The 21,405-nt window shown below is 37.6% G+C and overlaps 1 protein-coding gene across 5 annotated transcripts in view; it reads left to right on the forward strand.

Moving 5' to 3' along the window:
* The window catches only part of MDFIC (MyoD family inhibitor domain containing), a 266,306-nt gene that overhangs the window by 51,963 nt on the left and 192,938 nt on the right, over positions 1-21,405 (forward strand). For all 5 annotated transcript variants that reach the window (XM_053553702.1, XM_053553699.1, XM_053553701.1 and 2 more), the window contains exon 4: positions 4,154-4,429. In XM_053553702.1, coding sequence (XP_053409677.1) covers positions 4,154-4,429 — 276 coding nt within the window. The remainder of the gene's footprint in view (positions 1-4,153; positions 4,430-21,405) is intronic.

A 21,405-nucleotide genomic window follows, 5' to 3' on the forward strand; every position in this document is an offset into this window, starting at 1 on the left:
AAATTATCAACAAAGTTAAATTTGATGTCTGTTGAGATCACTAATGCAGCTGGGCTTATCCAGTTGTGATTTGAATTACCACATGCATCTGGCAACATCATTCAATTAAGAAATGGTTTCATTAGTAAAACAAACAAAAAAAAAAAAAAAACTGGAATAAAGAGATAATACTTGGTTATCTGGCCATAATATAAACTATCATAAAAAAATGAGGTGACTGTAAAACAAAACAATGTACTATTATTTATCTGCCACCAGAAATGGATGTCATTTTGAAGACTAAAATGTACATCGATCATTAAGGATATGTTAGAATATCATTCCAGCCATACCGAGTAATTTGCAAACAGTCAAGTTTAAGAGTAGAGAAAAGGTCAAATCTGTCAATTTTGGAATTTGGTGGCAGAATATAGTTGTCCTTTACTACCATTGTTTTTGTTTATTGAGAATGTTTAACTATTAAAAATTAATTTAAAATTTATTTTGGATTATGTAATATTATAGGATGTTCCGATTTACCAGAAGTCTTCCTAGCATTGGTCAATGACATCTCAACTAATAATTCCTAAAAGAATTATTCTTTTTAGGAAAAAAGTGGTGTAAAACATTCCATCTATTTGGTGAGATTACTGGAAAGTGCTCTAAAAGAACACCAAATTAGGTTTAACTGTCTTTTTTGGCGTCCTTTTAAATACATATGCATAACTACCTTTATGTTCAATAGCAGTCATTAGAATGTCATTCCACACCAGCATCTGCAGTTTTGAGATTTTGTGATGGGGGCCATTCTCACTGGGGTTAGATGGTATCTCACGGTGGTTTTGATTTGCATTTCTCTAATATATAGGGATGATGAACATTTTTCCATATGTTTGTTAGCCATTCGTTTGTCTTCTTTAGAGAAGGTTCTATTCATGTCTCTTGCCCATTGATATATGGGATTGTTGGCTTTTTTCATGTGGATTGATTTGAGTTCTCTATAGATCCTAGTTGTCAAGCTTTTGTCTGATTCAAAATATGCAAATGTGGAGAGAAGGGAACACTTTTACACTGCTGATGGGACTGCAAACTAGTACAACCTTTCTGGAAGGAAGTATGGAGAAACCTCAAAGCACTCAACCTAGACCTCCCATTTGATCCAGCAATCCCATTACTGGGCATCTACCCAGAAGGAAAAAATCCTTTTATCATAAGGACACTTGTACTAGACTGTTTATTGCAGCTCAATTTACAATCGCCAAAATGTGGAAACAGCCTAAATGCCCACCAACCCAGGAATGGATTAACAAGCTGTGGTATATGTATACCATGGAATACTATTCAGCTATTAAAAAAAATGGAGACTTTACATCCTTCCTATTAACCTGGATGGAAGTGGAAGACATTGTTCTTAGTAAAGAATCACAAGAATGGAGAAGCATGAATCCTATGTACTCAATTTTGATATGAGGACAATTAATGACAATTAAGGTTATTGGGGGGGAAAGGAAAAGCAGAGAGAGGGAAGGAGGGAGGCGGGCGGGGCCTTGGTGCATGCCACACCTTCTGGGGGCAAGACATGATTGCAAGAGGGACTTTACCTACCAAATGCAATCAGTGTAACCTGGCTTATTGTACCCTCAATGAATCCCCAACAAAAAAAAAAAAAAAAAAAAGAATGTCATTCCAATTGAAATAAGAAGTTTTAGTAGCAGCAAATTAATCTCTACATCAAACGATTGTGCACCCATAAGAAGAAAGTCTCCTTTTGTAGATGCTTTGTAGATTTTAGTTATGAAAAGGGCGTATTTAGCTTCTGAAGACATATGTACTATTTAGACAGTTATTTCTCTTTATTTATCACTTAGCTGAAAAACCATGAGGATTTCAAACATTTGTTTTACAAATCAGATGTTAATATTAGCAAACTATGTATGAAAACATGCTTTTGTTTTTTTAAGTAAAAATATGAATATGTTCTCTTTCTTGAAACATGCACATTCATGAGTAGAATGTTTTAGTATGTAAAGATGTTTTCCTCATGGTAGATAGCACGTGTGAATAAGAACTCAAGTGAACACTGCTACACCATAGATTTACTCAGATACAACTGTCTTTTGTAAAAAATATGTACCAATTCTTGTCTAGTTCTTAGACTACAGAAAACCAGTTCCTTATAGACATTTGTCAACTGCATGTATAATTGTCATAGATTTGTATGTGATACTTTCTCTAAATGGAAGAGTTCTTAGTAGTCACATGTGATTTAACTTACATTTCATAAGTGTTCATACACGGAAAAGACAGCTAATTAAAACAGAAGTTTTAGATTTTGGAATTCCAGGAAAGCAGAGTTATGTAGCCAAGGATCATAGCCATCCATTCTGTAGGGCTTCTCTGATAGAAACCACTGCTGCACCATTGAACCATTGTTTTGCTAGGAAGTGGACACCGGAAGCTGCCTCACACTGCCAAGACCAAGAAATGCCTCTCCACTGCCCGGGCTGAGAGGCTTCACTTCCCTGATGTACTTCCCTGTTCCACTTGGTGGGCCGTGGGTCACATACCTGCCCTCTAGCTGCAGCATAGTCTAGGGATGTGATAGGGTAATTTACCAAAATTTGTGGTTGTGTTCAGAAATGCTGGGCATACAAATAATAAATATTCACCTTTTTTCTGTGGTTCATTGTCTGAAGGATCCTATTTGATATAATCCTTCCTAATATCATGCTATTAAAATAGTCTCCTGTATTTTCACTTCAAACTAAACAAGTTTTCCCAAATAAGCATTTGATATACTTGGAATTTGTTGTATGAGGTATAGCTGCACATATGTGTGCACGTAACTACGTATTTGTGACCCTCCTGTTTCATTGGTTTACCTGTCCGTGGCTCTTCCAACACCATTCTGCTTTTGTTACTTTAATGTTCTATTAAGGTTTCATACCTAGTAAGCCCCAGAACCCTTTTTCTTCCCTCAAATTTCCCTGGTGCTTCTCTTTCCATATAAATTATGGAACAATTTGTTAAGTTCCATCAACAAGCCTGTAGGAAATGGTATGAGAAATAATAAATTAGATTTACAATATTAACAGAATTAATGTATTTATATTTGTATGCCCTTCAATAATTTTTTCATAAAATCTCTGGCCATTTTTTCCTAGTTTAATTCCTAGATATTTATAGGATTTTTTGTTCTTTGGCTTGTTTTTTTCATGTGCAACTATCGTGAAGGAAGAGTTAATTTTTCCGTGGATATGTGTTAATTGGTTACTGTTTGCATATAGGAACATTGTTGATTTTACATTATGTATAATTTGTGCTAAATTCTTAGTTTTTCAGAAATTATATTCTCTAAGATTATCCCTAGAACATTCAAATCTGCGTAGCTCTCAAAAATTTCCTTTCTTCCTTTCCAGAATTCACACCTATTAAAATTCTTTACCTTACAGATTGTTGTCATAGGAACTCCAGGGTAACGCTGCACCAGTGGGGTGAAGGTGGGCATTCTGTGCTTGGTTCTGGCCCAACTGGGAGTAATTCTAAAGTGCTGACGCTTAAGTTGGGTAAATTTATGCATTAGATTAAGAAAGTTCTCTTGTAATTCTAACTTTTCATAAATGGTTACTTTTAAAAGCAAATTAAAGAATAAATATAGGAAAAAAATTTTTTTTTGAGATTTAGAATGGAATAAAAAGAAACACTCTATTTTTTTCTGTATTGTCCAGCTTTGAATACCTGACTTCATTGTTCCTTTTCTTGTATTTCAAAAGATAATTGAGCAGTTTATTTATGGTAGTATTGTGATAACACAGTGTGTACCCCAAAAGGGCCCAAGAAAACAATAAAGGTTTGCTCAATGAGTGTTAAAATACTTTTACAGATTTCCTACTTAAATCTTTAATACTACCCAAACCAGTATTTTTCTGCTCTATTTTTTTATATCCTTGTGTAAAGTCACCTCTGATGACCCCACTTCCGTTTTTCTTTTTAGAAATTATTCTTTTTTCTGTGCCTTTGTTAGCATTTTTTTCTTTGTTGCCTCTTCAGTTTTTATATCATGGGTAAAACCTAAATCTCTGTTACTGAATGTATTCTCATTATTTTAAAATGCCTGTATTAATTTCTTTTTCTTAACCAGATCATTTTTTTTTTCCTGTTTTTGTTAATTTAGCCCAACCTCAGCGCTTGCCTCAGCTTCAAACTTCAGCACAGGAACTGAGCGACGAGGAAATAGGCAAGATAAAGAATGGCCACACAAGTCTGAGCAATGGAAATGGAATTCAGCACGGGGCCACACATGTCTCCGCAGATAATCGCAGACTTTCAGCACCTGTGTCTCAAAAAATGCATAGAAAAATTCAGTCCAGCTTGTCTGTAAACACCGATATCAGTAAAAAGAGCAAAGTAAATGCTGTCTTTTCCCAAAAGACAGGGTCTTCACCTGAAGGTAAGTTTGAAATATATACACATTTTATTTGACCAGATGTAAAATCATATTCACTAGTAATTATTTGATCAAGCAAACGTAATTGAAGAATCTTGCTTATCCTTCAGACAAACAGGAATTTTGGTAAAATGCAGCTTAACTTCCCCAATGAAAAGCACAGGATAGAAAAGGAAGCATTAGCAGCTGACATCCTGCTTTTAGATTATCATTTTCTAGAGTGAAGTCATTACTTTAAATATAACTGCTAGGCTTCTTTTTGGATGCTACATTTAAAAATATGAATACAACATTTTGGTGGCATACATGAGTGTTGTGTGTGTGTGCGTGTGCGTGTATTTTTATCTCTCCCTGATGGAATGTGTTATTCTATAGTTCGGAGATGAGATTACCTGCTTATATTTTTTGCCTTGCAGATCAGTTCTTAAATATGCAAAGCTGAGACAAGAAAAAGATCGGATAATTGTCATGTTTTTTGCCAGGGAACAGGCCAGGTGATTTCTATGACTTGACTGAGAAGAGTGTTTCAGGCACCACCCTGCCACCAGCCCACTGCAGCCTGACTGTGGTCCGGCCATTAGCCGCCTCCTTTAGAGGCACTCCACTATGCTCTCTGACTTGTGGGGAACTAGCTAGCACCTCTTCAGTTCTATCTCATCCTGCCCTTGGCCAGTTAAAGTCAGTTAAATAACTGTGAATCTGAGAAAGTTTTTCTTTGTTGTGATGACAATCAGCCCCCAGGCTCCTTTCACATGGTACATTATATCATGATCAAAAAGCAAAGTAGCCTCTCATATTTAAGGTTCCAAATTTTTCCCAGTGTATTCTTCATCCTCTGCTATTTCCCCTGTTCCTTCTCTAGCAGTTCTTGGCCATCTGAAAGCTTGCATCTGTTATATATAACATTCATATATGTATATATGCATGTATATCAGATATCTATAACAATATATGACCCTTTACTTTTACCTTGCTATTCCCCTTTCCTTACCCTATTTTTGCCAGGAAATCTTAAATAAGAGAAATTCTGTGGAAGGCCTCTGTGAAGTTGGCCATGCTTATTCATAGACACAAATTGAGTTGTAAATAGGAAATTGTATTGAGAGTTACCAGTAATGAGCGGGAGAAAGGATATTACATTTTGGCTACAGGTGTCTCAGACTCCACTGAGGTAGAGTGGTAGGTTGATCAAATGATATGATAATAAGTGGTCTGCATAGTTCTAGGTCAGTGACACTACTTTCCAAGCTAATTAGATTGAAAGAGACTTGATTGACACTTCAAAATGAGTTTGACATGTAAGCTGCATGGTCACCTCTGAAGCATAGGTAGGCTGTTAACTAAACTGGCTCTCCAAGGAGTTGGGAAGGCAAGGCAATTTTCTTTAGAGGATCTTTGCTTCTAGGTGATTGGGTGAAATAATTGAATGCGATTGAAATCTACTTGTTTTATACATTTGAATTTCCTTACTATCTCTCTAACCTCTTATTTTCCATTTGATATTTACCTATTTTAGTATTAAAGAACAGCAACGTTTGCATATCAGTCTGACTCGAAAGGGCTTATGGAATTTTTATAAAATTTTTCATTTTGGGTTGTTTTAATACCATGTCTGAATTTATTTCTGATGTAAGAACACAGCTTCATAAGTAACTCATGAAGGATGAGGAAAATGACCAGTGTATAAATGAAATGCAGATCTGCCCTCCCTGTTCCTCTCCACCTCTCCCTCCCTGTTCCCTTCTCCCTCTCTCCCTTCTTCTTCTCCCCTCTCACGTACACACCCACACTGTGGCCTACCACAAATATTTGGTTAAGGGAAGTCCCTTGTTAATCTGCTTTTATCCCCAAAATATGTTCTAAATTGGGTTGGGGACGTGACAAGTCTGAAGCGTAAGTAAAACTGTCTAAATACATTGTACAAAGTCCTATCCAAACCTTTCCTGTTAAGGCTGCAGAATTTAACCAAATGGAGGTTTCTTTTATTGTGATTGCTTGAATTGAATTTAAAATTCCTTTGTCCGTATTTTTCTCAAAGTTAGATATCTTGATAAATTTTGTCACTAAGGTTGTGTTCTGACTTTCAGTTTTGAAGTTACGTTTATTCTCAGGCAATGTGCTAGGATAAAAAACAAAAAACAAATTTAAAAAAACCCTACCCAACTGATAGGTGGAAAATGAAAGAGTAAAATACTCCTAACTGTGCTATCAGGTTGCTGGGGAACTTGGGTTTCTGTGGGACTCCTTTTTCTAGAAAATGAGGAGTTTGGATTAGATAATTTTAAAAACTCAGTACAATTGCAAAAGTCTGTGATTCTCCTTTTACAGCAAAGCTGCTTCAGTCTGAGGACAGGTTTCTTGATCTACAAAATACAGACCTTCATAGCTGACCACCTCTGTACATTGACCGCATTCTTAAGTTGACCTAATTTTCATAGACTGGACATGCACCACATGTACATGTCAGTACGGTAGGCCTGGTTTCTTATGTTGACCATCTCTGTATGCTAACCAGTCTGATACTGCCCCTTGCATGTTGAACTTACAGAGGTTCTACTCTGTGTGAACCCTTGCTAAGGAGAGATGTAAAACCGGCTACATAGAAAAGGGAAGTGGCAGAAACTGTTTTGGTGAACAGAAATTGCACCTGAATTTCAGAAGGTCTTTACGTCAGAACAGTAGGCCTTGGATAGGCTTGATTTGTTATGCATGTAACACTGGTTAGAAATTATTTTTATAAAAACAGTAACAATGGGTGGGATTTAATGGCCAGGAGTCTTTGTCCATTTGTGTGGCTGCAACATAATACCTGGCACTGGGCACTCAGTAAAGAGCAGAGACTTAACTTACTCAGTGTTATGGAGACTGGCAAGTCTGAAGATCAAGGTGTTGGCAGGTTTAGTTGTCTGGCGAGGACTGCTCCCTGCTTCCAAGGTGGTGCCATATTGCATCACCCTTTGAAGGAGAGGGATATTGTGTCCTTATAGGGTAGAAAGCAGAAGGACAAGAGATCAAAAACTATATCAAATGTCTTTTATTTCAGGTCTCAATCTTATTCATGAGGGAGAAGCCCTCATGGTGAAATCACTTTTTCAAGGCCCCACTTCTTAATTCAATGATGTGAGCTTTGGAGAGGCGACATTGAAACCATACAACGAGGGTTTTCTCAGTTTACTTTTTCTCATTTTTCCTTAATCTTCGTCATCTGCTCTTCTGACAGCAAATGAGCAAACAAGTAGCAAAATGATAGAAGCTCAAAACCTCCAAAGCAACTAACCATGCCCACTGTGAGAGTGTGTGCTATTTCTGGGTACTACCTGGTGCTGGTGGTTGTAATTTTTCTATTACACATAAAATAATATCAGCAACTAGAGGGTTTTTTTTTTTCTGGTTCAAATAATGAAGTGAAATTATTTTACTATTTCATAGTCTTGATTAAGAGCACTAAGGGCCTCTTTGCCCTTCTAGACCAAGCTTAGACCAAGCTTGGAAACCACTGCTGAGATGTGAGACTGCTGCTTACATAGCAGCAGGAACCTAACCAACTACACAAGTGTGGTTTGCTGAGATGCTGCAGGATGTCTTTAACTGGGGGTCACCTAAGGAAGGCCGGAGAGCAGACAGCCTGCACAGCAGGCTCCTTTTGCTGATGCATATAGTTAGAAGGGCTTTTGTGTGCTTCTCTCATGTAAACCCATTGAATACTCCCAACAACACAGTTCTATGAATTGTGTACAGTTGCCTAATTTTAAGTGAGTGAACTAAGGCACAGAGCAGCTCAGCAAAGCTGCTGAAGTCAGCTGGTACATGGCAAAACTGAGATTCCAATCCAGAAATCCTGTTCCCACAGTCCATGCTTCCACCTTTGATACTATTCTGCCTTATCAAAGTTTTCTGAGAAGAAGATAATTTACTGGCCATTTCAGTATCACATTGGATGTTAATGGTACAGCTGTGTGTCAGGCACGGATCTTATTAGTATACATTTGCCTTCCTACCAAAATTTTACAAACCAACTCTCACATCCGTGCTCTCTGTTAGTTTTGTTTGTGAATTCCTGAAAATACTGGACTGAGTCTGGGTTAGTTTTTTTCCTTGTTTTTTTTTCTTTGCAGAGATGCCCAGCACATAAGCTTCATAGAGTTTCTCGTGAGCTGATATGTGATAAAGTGCTTTGTTCCAAACCACTTTATCCTATTCTTCCTTGAAACAAGCACTTAAAAATAAAATGTGTGATCATATTCACTAACATATGTTCTTTTAAAAAGTTCCATTTTTGCAACAGAGGGGAAAAAATAGCCATGCTGCAAAATATTCCACATTTTATTTAAAGATTATTAAATGAGTAGGTTTCTACTTGTTTTGTATAATTAAATATTTCCATATTTCCATACATACTTAATGTTCTGATTGCATTGCTCAGGTGGAGAGTGTTAAGACTAAACGTTTAAGATTCTTGACCTTTGAAATAATTATAATATCATTTACCACCATATAATATTCAAATTGCCAAGGATTTTTATTATATTCAACTACACTTTTCTTATGATAGGAATGTTAAATCCTAATGTGTTTAAAGTATGCTAGTTACAATGATATATTTTTGTAAAAATTATCTTTCAAAAATATTTTATACTTTTTAGGCATTTTGGATAGTTTATATTCCATGTTTGATATTCTAGATTTAGTGTTTGTAGAGAGAGACATTTGGTTCTAGCACGACATTGGACATAAGTGCTGAACAGGACAGTAAAGAGCATTGTGTACATAGCAGTGATGAGGATCATCTCACTTTTAATCACAGAGAGCCAGTGTGGCCTGGGGATTAGGGCACAGACTCTGGGACCAGTCTGCTTTGGCTCAAGTACAGGCTTTTTCACTGACCAGCAATGTGCCCTTGGGTAACCTTAAGTAGCCCTTTGTGCCTCACTGTCTTACCTGTAAAATGGGGAGGTGTCACTACTTATTTCATAGGGGCGATGTGAGGAAGAGTTGTGTTGGTACTGCTTAGGGCTTAGAACCCAGTCTGGCCCACATGTAATATTTGATAAGTGTCAGCTGTTGTTATGTTCATCGTTTCTAAGGAGCACAAGGGGTCAGGAGCGTTGGCTTCATGGAAAAGGCAATCCCTGGATGAAGACCTGAAAGGTGAGATGGAATTGGGTTAGGGAGGCATTCAAGGCTGAGGAGCTTTAGGAATTAATGTGTTTTGTTCAGAGAAACATAAACAGTTTGCTGTTTCTGAGAAGCTCAATTAGGGAACTGGAGACCAGAAGGTAGGAAGGGACCAGTCCAGAGGCAGAGCGGGACGCCCTGTTCTTCCGAAGCTATAGCCAAGATCTGTTTTCTCTGAAAGACATAATTTCATATCGATATATGCTTCTTTTTAAAACTGTTTTCTTTTCTCTCCATAGTACAAAAATTCCATAGTTGCAATTATGTAAAACCAGGTAACTCCTTATGTGTAGCAAATACTGGCATGTTTAACCTACACTGTACACTGCACTCTGCCTTTACAGGCTTTTTGTGAATTAATAACGAACCATTGCTATATATACAATGGTGAATTGGTTTTAGACTTGTGGAGCTTGGGATACTAACAAGCTCTCCAGGAGACATTTGGACCTGAGAATGGACTGAAGCCCAGTTCTTATTTTACTGATTCTTTCTGCTTTCTTTTCTTTAAAGTATTCTTTTCGTTTCTGACTTCTATGATCTTTCTTTATCTCCTTGTTAGGATCCTCTTCCTCTTTTTTTGGTGCATTTTCAATTATTTATCAGTATTCATAAGCATTTCCCACAGTGTACACAGGGGAGGGGCAGACTCCCCAGTAGCAGGAGGAGTACAGCCCTGATTCTCTGCAGACGGTCTCGGGAGGGCACGCGGTTTTCACCTGGGACTCGGCAGGGTTGGGCAGGACACTTTGAAAAGCCCACTAAGTGATTCAGAGATGCCCTCTCTCCTTTTTCCTTGAGAATTACTGGTAAAGTGGTAAAAATATCTTTCTGGACCTGCCTACTTCCCTTTCCTTCATCGTCATCTGCAAATCCTGATCCAACTCCTTGCCCCTGGAATTGTGCCTTCACAACAATGCTTAGAAGCGCCTGCACACGTGGTTCCGCAGGGCCGCTGAGTGCCTTCATTTCTTCTCTTCAGACTGGAATATTCTCATAACTCTCTTTGCCTTCTTTACCGCCACACATTTTTTTTTTCAGAACTCATCTTTGGAATCATCTTAGGAATCATTTGGGGTGCATCGCCCCTTTGGGGGGATTTTCACAGCACCCTTGAGGTACAGAACTATCCCGCAGGTTATCTGCCTTACTATCAGACTTCCTGTACTCAAGTGTAATCTCATTGAAGGCAAAGACTACCTTACTCATCTTTTAATTTCCAGCCCATTGCACGGTGCCTGGCTGATAAGAGTTATGTAAATGTTGAAATGAATAAGGTGTGTAACTTGGAGAACACAGGTACTTGTTTTTAACATTTCATAGACATTGTGGTTGAAACTGCAGAAATAGTTGACATCCTCAAGGGAGAGAACATGAAGAAATGAAAGAGAATGTGAACATTCGAGCTAAAGAATTACAAAGAGACCCAGCAGGTGCAGGGCTTGGGACCCAGAACTCCTTCTTCCCACCCGTGTCAGGAGTTCCCTTATTCCTATGGTTTTCACACGGCCCTTGCTTCCACCTCCCTAAACCAAGAAAAAATAGAAAGGTAAAGCTGAATTGCAGCCATTTATTCTTAGTTCCATCAGTATTGTAAACTCTTACATTCATTTATTTCTATAAAAACTTCTGTTTTGTAATACCTCCATAAATATAGAAAATACCACGACAGTAGTATTTTAGTGAAAGGTTAATAATAGGACTTCATGATGTGACCATAGTGTTATAACCAGAGCTTCCAGAAACATTTTCTGTGACTTTGGCAAGATATGTCACTGCATTCCTCAAAATACATAGTTTGCTTGGATGATGTTTTGTTTTGTTCTGTTTTCTCAGGCTCAGCACCTCCCTTCCCCTGTCCAAATAATGGTGTGGGAGGAAGGGTCAGAATTCTGCTTTCCAATGCAGTATTTTCTATTACTTTGGAAAACAGGATCTTGACAGATTTTACTGCTCGGCCAACACACTAAATGGAACAAGTGTGATACAGAGAGGAGTCCGTACAGAAGAGTGGACAGACTCTAAACTGATTATAACAAAACGTAAATTATTCTCCACATACACACAAGTCATTGCTTTTTGGTTCTTGAAATATTTAATAGCAGTTCTTTAAAAAATTAAAGAAATTATCTCTTAGAAGAAGTTATAAGTAGTAAGTGTTTCTGTGGGCCAAAAGTAAACATTTAAATATATTATCTTTAAAACTTAGGGAAATGGGTTTAAATATCTTTAAAGCTTAGGAAAATAGTACAAACTATGTAATTTGTATTCTCATACTTATTTGTTTGATAAGGGGCAAAGAAAAGATTTTTCAAGGATCTGAAAAATATATAGCCTAACTCAATTTGAGTTGAGAGACAACTCAACACAACACGCCTGGAACCTCAGAGATCTTCTTTCATAATAACCATTGTCTTTGAAGAAGAGACAGAAGGTATCAGCTACATGTGAACCACACTCCCTTCACTCTTTGTTTTTGATTTTGTAGGCAGGCTATCTTGGGCCACTGCTCTAGTAATTTATATTAGTTTAGCCTCCACACAGGAGATGGGTGTGGAGGAAATGAAACAATGGAGACACAGATAGATCCGCCAGGAAGTTTTGGGGTGTGGGTTGGGATAAAAGACTATTTCAAAACCAGATTTCAGAATAATAAGCGAAACGGAAAGAATCAAATAAATTGTATGACCCTATAACATATCAAGGGGCTTTTTTGTTTTTATTTTTTATTACAGCGATGAATAGTTTAGATGATCTTTTTTTTAATTTCTTTGTTTTCTTAGGTCAAACAATAATATGTAAGCACAGCAGCCAATATGGAGATAAGAATTTGTTTTCAACTCAAAAGTTTGTGTCAAAGGCAGGTAGTAAAGGACCCAAAGGTATTCATTAGGAGTTAGGATTGAATGAAGGGCCTGGCCCAGGGTATGTATCTGGGTAGAACGAGAACAGCAGTCACAAGTCCTCTGAGCAGGACTGTCATTAATTTCTTTTAGTTCAGTTAGTTGAGAAAATGAATAGGAATGAGGAAATCAGGAGATATAGCTGAATGTAGTTTGGGGCTGATCCTGAGCTGAGTTGTAGACTATTCAATTTCAAACGTTGACACACAATCTGAGAGTAGAGTTCCAAAATGCATTTGGAAGTATAAGCTAGAGCTTGAGAGGGGTTAGAACCAAGCATGCTGATTTATACATATCTGTTCTGGTGGGAGAGATATTTGAAACTATGAATCTGGATAAATTTTAAGGAGATACTTGGGAGAAAAGGTCAAGTGGCTGACAACTGAGTGACTCAAGGATCACTGGAGGCCAGCCATTGTGGTGGGATGGGAGTGTGGGTTCCGTGTGAGTTCTTGGGAGACAACCCCATGGAAAGTTCAGACTTTCTCCAGAGGTGATTTCAGATAGACAGTAGTTCAGAGTAAGTCCACACTTGATAATATACCTTAGGAGAGATGTCAGAATGTAAAACAAAGGGGAAGATTAGCTGAGAGGGGACAACATGAAAGGTCAGAGGAGAATCAGACTGGAGTGGATAGTGGCAGGAGGCCAGAGAAAGAATGTAAAGATAGTCGTAGGTAGAAGAGAATTGTATGAAGTGCACCAGATATTATTGTTGGGTTCAGTAAGATGAGCCCCGAAAAAATTCTGGTGACTGTGACAAAGTGGATGTCATTTGGTGACATTAGAGCTGTTTTCGTGGGGAAGCTAGAATGATGTGGGTTGTGGAATGTGAGGAAATAGTAATGACAACTGTTCTAGAAAGACCAAGTTCAGCGGGGAGGGGCAGGACCAGGGACATTGTTTGGTTCGTTTTGTTTTAAGATGCGAACTAATTTGGTATATTTACATTTGGGCACAAATGATCCAGTAGTGATGAGTAAGAAAAATTTGAAGCTCTAAGTTAGTAATGACACCTCCTTGACAAACCAGCATATAGTTGTTGAGACGTAGAATTCAACACACTGAACTAAGTGACTCAACTTCTATTACCAAAACAAGAGAACTGAGGGACCACAGTGTTTACTGTTAATCTCAATGGCTCTGCTCTGTATGGGTTGTGTGGTTAAGTAATATGAGAATATTTCTGAGTAATTTCCATGGAATGTTTTGGTATGAGGCAAGATAAACTTTGGTGTAAAAAGCCTATCTCAAGGCCCCACTCCTACCTCATTCCATGCACCTTAATTGAATTTCAGTGAAAGGCATTGACAGGGTTTTCTAATTCTGAGTTCCAAATTTCTGACTTTTGTGTTGTGGACCATAAACTGATGGAAGTTGCTAAGTTCTTATAGTTGATTGTCATAGGGCCATTAATTGAATTTAACTGTAGCTTTTACACATGGTATAGTATAAGAAAAGAGGAACCGTGAACAGGTAAAACAACAGTTAAAGAGAGGAAAGTGTGGGAAAGATGATTAAGAAAACCATCACATAATCCAGACAAAGAGAAAACAGTAGGTGAGTTTTTAAATGTATTTGAAGTAGATTTATGCTATAGTGTGTCCTATTCACCATTTCATTTCTATCATAAGCAAAGGTTTGAAAAGGCAATGACAAGCGTGGTGGTGCACACTGTTAGTCCCAGGAGGATCCTTTGAACCCAGGAAGTGTGAGGTTGCAATGAGCTATGATCATGCCACCTTATTCCAGCCTGTATGACAGTTAGACCTTGTTGAAAAAAAAAAAAATGGAATTTTGATTAAATGTGATAGTGCCTTATGCAGTGATTCCTATCATTTTTGGTGTCATGGATTTCTTAAGAATCTGACAAATTTCTTGGGTTTTTTGTACCAAGTTTTAAAGAAAAGTAATGAAATCTTGTTAACATTGTATTGTTCTTGGAGGCGACCCCACAGAGTAGATACTTTCAGATATCTTATTCTAAAATCATATGTCCTCAATAACTGAACACATCATGAGGCAGTTAATGAGCCCAAGAAACATTTTTTATATCCAGATAGTGTGTGTCAGGGTTTGAGTCAATTGCTGACATGCCATGACATACCATTTTTAAACATCACCTTGCCTTTTATGCTGAACTGCAAGTCCCTGAGGCCAAAGAAAGGAGACCTGCTGTGATGCTGTTGTGTTGGGTCACATGGCAGGGGATGAGGGTAGATTAAGGTGACAGTGGTGAAAGTGATAAGGTATTGTTGCATATGGAGGTATTTGAGGAAGAATAAGATTTGCTAAAGAATGGAATTTTAGTGTGAGAGAAAGACAGGGATTAATGATGACTCTTAGTTTTTTGTCCTGAGCAGTGAAAATATGAAGTTGCTATTAACCCAGGTGAGAAAATTGCAAGAAACATGGGGTTTGGTTCTTAGAAGAAGATCAGGTTTGGTTTTGAATGTGTTGGATTTGCAATGCCCATTATCTATGTAAATTGTGCTGTGGAATAGGTGGTTGGATAGGGGAAACTGGAGTTCAGAGGAGAGACCTGAAGCTTGACATACATTTGGTGAGTCATCAGGATACAGACTCTGCATTGGAGAGAATCACCTCAGGTGATCCTATTTGGAGTAAGAGCTTCAGGGCAAGGGAAATAAGAAGTAGAGTGAAACTCTTGGCTTGCCCTCAGAGATTGTGATTTATTTGGAATGGAGTGGATCCAAGGCCTTGGCATCCTTTAGAAGTTCTCCTTGTGACACTGATAGGAATGCAAGTTAAGAACTATTGCTCAGAAAAAGGATAAAGTGCAGAAGTATTGCGGAAACTGAGCCCTGGGCCACCAATTAAGGAAAGGTCAGGAAATAAAAAGGAACCATGAAAAAAAGTGTGAATGAGGAGCCAGTGATGGAGAAGGGACAAAGAAGGGCAGCTTGGAAACCAAGTGAGCAAAGTGTTAAAATGGAGGGAACATGATCACGTGTCAAACGTAGCTGAGAAGTCCAAGAAGATAAATGAGAAGTGACCATTAAAATAGTTATGTGGATTGTCACCCGCAACCTTCGTCCTTTTGGTGGTGTGAGGGGGACAGACTGATAGAAAGGGAATCTAGAGAGAATGAGAACAGAAAATTGGAAGATAGCAAGTCTAGGTTACTCTTGACCTTCATCATTTTGGTGGTGTGATGGGGACAGACTGATAGAGAGGGATTCTAGGGAGAATGAGAAGAGAAAATTGGAAGATAGCAGGTCTGGGTTACTCTGTGCAAGGAGTTTTCAGACATGGCTGAGAACTAAAGGGGAATGTTTTAAAAAATAGGATATCAGGTTGAGTGCTGTCGAGCTAGTAATAGAAGGCTGATGAGGCAGGAGGATGATGACCTTGAATAGCCAGGAGGAGTGGCGATCCAACACAAAGTCCCCTGGTGTTACAGTTGTGTGTGCCTCCCTCTCAGATTCTAGACCTTTAGAAGAAAGGAACCATGTTTGACAAATACAAAATAGAAAGAAAATATTTAAATTTATCAGGAGTAATGCACGAGAACATTATTTTTATGGTGACTACTCTATTATATAGCACTTTGCATTTATAAGGCACTTGCTATTTCTTTAAGTGGGGAGCGTTCAAGTGGCCAGTAGGATTTGGCATAGTAGATTTATAAGTTTTGGAGACCTTCCACCTAAGAAAATATTTTATCATTTGGAATGATGTTAAATGTGCTAAAAGTTTCCATTCATTTTAGAAGGATTTAAAAATATTATTTCTTAGTTACAGTAAGAGCACCAGATGCTGCGTAATAACACAATACAAAGGAAGATGTTTTTGGGAGAAGATACAGAATGCACACAGTGTTTTGGATCTTCTGACAAAAACTGGCTAATTACTCATGAGTGTTTTGTAAAGGTATATATAGAGGGATAAATAGTATCCAACTGTTGTTCATTGAATCTAATTTTTGTCCCTCCTATAGTTCAGCTTCATCTCAGATACTTCTGATAAATCAAAATATTTTCTTTATATTTCGTGTTTTTCTTTGGCCTAAATTTTACTTTAGCTAAAGTATTTTACATTTTAAAAACATGAGTTGTATTTTTGAGGGTAGAAGAGTAAGTATGTTTAAATCACCTATTGAATAAATTTACTGATGTGTAATAAATGTATACCTTAATTTATGTCCAGATACCATGTGGTCTTTTATTAGAAATATGAATAGCAGAACACTTTATATTTTAAGCTTAGCTGGGCTACATTCATATCCCCTTGTGTTTAAATGAAACTCTTTTTTACGATACCATGTTCAGTGCTTTTTATTATTATAAATTTGATGCTTTCATAATTTTCCTGTTTTTTCCCTTGGTGTTTTCTTGCTACATTTTTTCAGTTCCTTTTCTAGTGTGTGCCCCTACTTCTATCTCTGCATACCCAAAAGTTCTATTCTTTTCCTGGCTCAAATGATACCAAACATTTAAGAAGAAAGACTTTTAATACTAGAAGAACATTAATTGTGAACAAAGAGTTTTGAAAAAGATTATTTTGTGTTATCATAGAAGGAGCTCCCATCTTTGAAGATCTGGCCTGTCAGGTGCAGAGTTCCGATCGTCTCATTTTGCTTGTTACTCCAAAGTACACCTTCTCTATCTTTCTCTGTCCATCTGTATCCTGCATTTGCACCCCCTCATAGCTCCTTACTTTCTTCTCTCTTTTATTTTTCTTACTTTTGCTCCCAGCCCTCTCCTTATCTGTTTCAGTTAAAAAAAAAAATTGCATGATTTCATTCAATTATATATTACAATTTGTTAGAACTCAAATACCAGTGATTAATGACATTTTCAATAATTGTATTTTAATACTTTTTCAAGTATTTTTATTCTTAGCTTTTATGTTTGTGAGTATGGGAACATAGCTTATAAAATGGCTCCAGAAATCTCATCTAAGACCCAAGACTTTTCAGCAATGATTTTTTTTTTTCTAGATTGAATTAGATTCTCATCTATTTGAACTGATTGCTATAATTTTCTTTTAGAGTACATACTCAGTTGTTTGTTGTTTTTTTTTCATTCCCAAATGATCCCCTTGACTCTAAAAACTAATTGAAGTTACATAGAAGTAAGTTTCTCTTATAAATGTTTTCATTTTTTCTGAATATTAAATATAATGTTAAACTATTATATTTTTGCAAACTTTTTATAATTCATATGTATAATTCTCAACTGGTATAGTGTAAAATGGTATAAAGGAGTTCATGTTATGAACTTGTCATATTTCTGAAAAACCCTTGCAAGATGAATATTTTTATATAGAAGGTTTAAGTTGAATACACTAGGAGCTATTTGAAAGATTCACTTATGGGTTTTATCTCAGGGGTCTTTAGCTTCAAGGGGTTCATGACTTGGATGAGAAAAATAACCAACTTAATTTCATTAAACTCATAACTTAAAGTGGAATTTAATATTTCTCTCAATTATAAATGTAGGCAATAAACTTCAATAGCATTACATGTAGTAGTAGTAGTACATATGATTTTGTCCATGATATTTTAATGTCATAATACTGTTGTTGCAGAAATCATGAAATTTTGTTTATGCTAATCACTACTTTAAAATTATAGTAGTTATCAGAGTGCCATTTCCTGTTAACGTCTTTAAAAAGAAGCGTACATTTATTCCATCTCAATTTTTAATGTTACAAGTATTTTGACATGCTTGTTTTTCTTCAAAATCCCATATATTTTATTTTATAGATTTGAAAATGTTTGGGTCATGGCCCACATTCACAGAAAAAAAGTACAAAAAATAAAACTACCTGCTGTAGCCTCCTCACATTCTTAAGCATTCTTTATAGTAAAAACCAGGTTATTTTGTAACATACTGTTGTTGTGAATTTCTATTTCTTTGTGCAGTTTTCATAATCAGATAACACCAATTTTTTTAATAGATTTGTTTGCTCACACTGTATTTAAAGTGATAATAAAGGATGTAATCAAATTTTCACCTTAAGAAAATATATTAAATAGTAAATGACTAGGTAACTGTTGTTTTCATGTTTACATTTTCATGTCATCCTTTTACCAATACATAGTCAACAAGGCCAAGATAGCGAAGAATGGAGAAAATTAACTTCCTGGCTTTTGTATGATACAATTTGGGTTGTCTTAATTTAACTCTTCATAAGTAAGTACAGGAGAAAACAAAGGAAATGCTTGGCTTCCAAGTCAACAACCTGGTGATACATTTTCTTCAGGGCCCTTAGGCAAATCTACCAAGGGGATTTGAATCGATGGTCATGATAGTGTGGCCTCAGCGCACGTCCAAGCACGGGGCCCTGGTAATATGTACTGGTTTATCTTCCTCTTGTGTACTTGACTGAGGAAGGTGGCAAACATCCTCTCAAGTGAATGTAGGAGGCAATTAGAAGAATAGAATTGAATAATTATAAAAGAGTTTGTTCGAGAAGATTAATCATCCTCCGTATTTTAAAGGAAAAAAATATGCAGACCAGTAAATAGTGGTTGTCTCTTAGAAGATCGAGAAATCCAGGAGTTTGGGGGAAATGTGAAGTTAATTGAAAGAAAAGAACAAAATGGATTAATATACTAGTTTTCCAAAGACATATTAAACCTGCCTAAATTTCTACTGTAACTTCTCTTGGGAAATCAAACTGGAGAAACTGGACCTCTTGGGGAATAATATCCCTATAACATAACATAATTTGAAGTTGACATTAGAAGTTGAAGTTTATTTTTTCCCTAATAATTATGCTCCATGAGGGATGCAGCAATTGCATTTTGGAATGACAGAAGAGTGGTTATTTTCGAAAGAACATTTCAATATCTATGGTAGATATCTCAGAGAAAAGGTGTTCTGTGGAGTGACAGGAGGACTTAAAAGAAAACCCAACATCATATTTACCTCAGGACACACAAATGAATGGCAGCAAGTCAACAGGTGCACATTGACGGTGTGCCACCTGCCACAGCTGGGGGCTAGCATATGGAGAGGAATCCAACTTTATTTTTTAATTAAGTGCTTTTGATATTTTTCTGTTGTTTTTAAAAATATATGTCTAGTCAGAAATAAATATCAGCCTATTGGCTTTTGAATGTCAGTTGACCACAAAAAAAATATGTACAGTATATATATGTATGTGTGTGTGTGTAAAACTGGCCTCCATACACTTCTTTCCCTTTGCCAGATTTTTATGTTCTGGTGAAGCTTCTACTTGCTTATAGCCCTGTCATTCTGGCATTTTCGTCTTTTAGAACCCAAAACCTGAATTATCTGTCTTGTCAACTTTTGCCTTCACCAGGGAGCTGAGCACTACTGAAGAAACCTTCCCGGCCATGAAAATCTGTCACTACACACGCATAGTCTCAGGTCTCTGCTGGATTCTCAGAATGCTGCAGCAGGTCTGCAGCCTGCTCCAAACTCATCTGCAAATCATCCTTGAGCACCTGCTCTGTGGCCGGCGCTCTTCTCCGCGCAGTTCTCAGAAGCAGCACTGAACTACAAAGACCAGCAACCCGCCCTTCCCATGTTTCTCAGTGGCTACTGCATTTTGTTGTTACCCTCTTTTAAAGCAGCTCCCTCACTCTCCAGGGGGAGAAGTGGTCATCCAGCTTTTCAAAGGGTCTCTCTACCAGGGGCCTTACAAATATACCTAACCCCGTAGCTGTTTTTACTTTCCACTTCCAAGGAGGTGAAGCCTGTCTTCCTTTGTAGCACAACATCCTGTTACAGCCGATTACTCTGAGATAGAGTTTGAACTCTTTTCCTGCCTTAAAATTTGTGTGTGGTGACTGTGTGCAGGCGCTGTGTGTGTCTTTCCGAATTCTGCATCCCGCTGGAGTTTTCCTCATGTTTCTCCTTCACAGATAGGTTTCTGGCAAGGATATCTGCATTCTTCTCTTGTTGATCCCTCCCCAATTTGCTGCTCTACATTTACATTCTTAAGATATCATTGAAATGCCTCTGGCCAAACAGAGTATCTGACACGATCTCTTTGCAATGTTTTTTCTCTCTCGCTTCTTCCCTGGGACCTCCTTTTCCTCGAGTTCCTACGCCTGCGTTTGCTCCTCAACCTCCTCTTCCTCAGTCTGCGGTCCCCTTGTGTCTCTTCTCTTTTCACTCTGGGCACCTGAATAATTGTATTCTCAATGAGTGTCTTGGCCACCGTTAACCCCCCAGCCCAGGTCTGTCTACCTCCCCAGCTCCAGGATAGTATCTTCAGCTCCTGCTTAAGCACCTCCACTTGAGTATCCTCAGTTTGTTGTGTCTCACACTCAGCATATTTTAAACCAAATTTCTTCTTCCTGTGTGAATGGCTCCAGGAATGAGGGGTCACACTTGACTCTTGTCTTCCCATCACTGCCTCATCTGACATCTTATTAACTCATGCTAATTCTGCCTCCTATGGATTTCCTCAAAGTCATCCTGCCTGACCTCACTGACTCTGTTTTACCATATATTATGCACTATTGTTCCTGCCGCCTCGTCTCTGACATGGAGAATTGAAGGTGTTTTACTTGGTTTCTTCAGCTCCAATAGTATTGAGCCATTTACATCTCGAACACAATCATATTCTTGCTTCTGTGCCTTTGCGTAGCATCCCAGCTGGAACAACCTTTGCTTTTTTGTTGTTGTTGTTGTTCACTTAACATATGCTTCTCTAAGATATAGCTCAGGAATGACCCCAACGTCTTCCCTCTAACCTGCACTCTCCCCTCTCAGCCCCAGTAGACTCCCTCTGACAAGTCTGAGTCGGGTATTAAATAGTCCATCCGTTCGTTCCCTTTTTCCTCTTCTGTAAAATGGAACCAATAACAGCATCAATCTTATAAAATTGTTGTAAGGGTTTTTGTAAGTAAATCTTTGCAAACTGCTGACAGTAGAGTAGTAAACACTACATAAAAGG

Source organism: Nycticebus coucang, chromosome 11, assembly GCF_027406575.1.
Source record: "Nycticebus coucang isolate mNycCou1 chromosome 11, mNycCou1.pri, whole genome shotgun sequence".
NCBI lineage: Eukaryota > Metazoa > Chordata > Mammalia > Primates > Lorisidae > Nycticebus > Nycticebus coucang.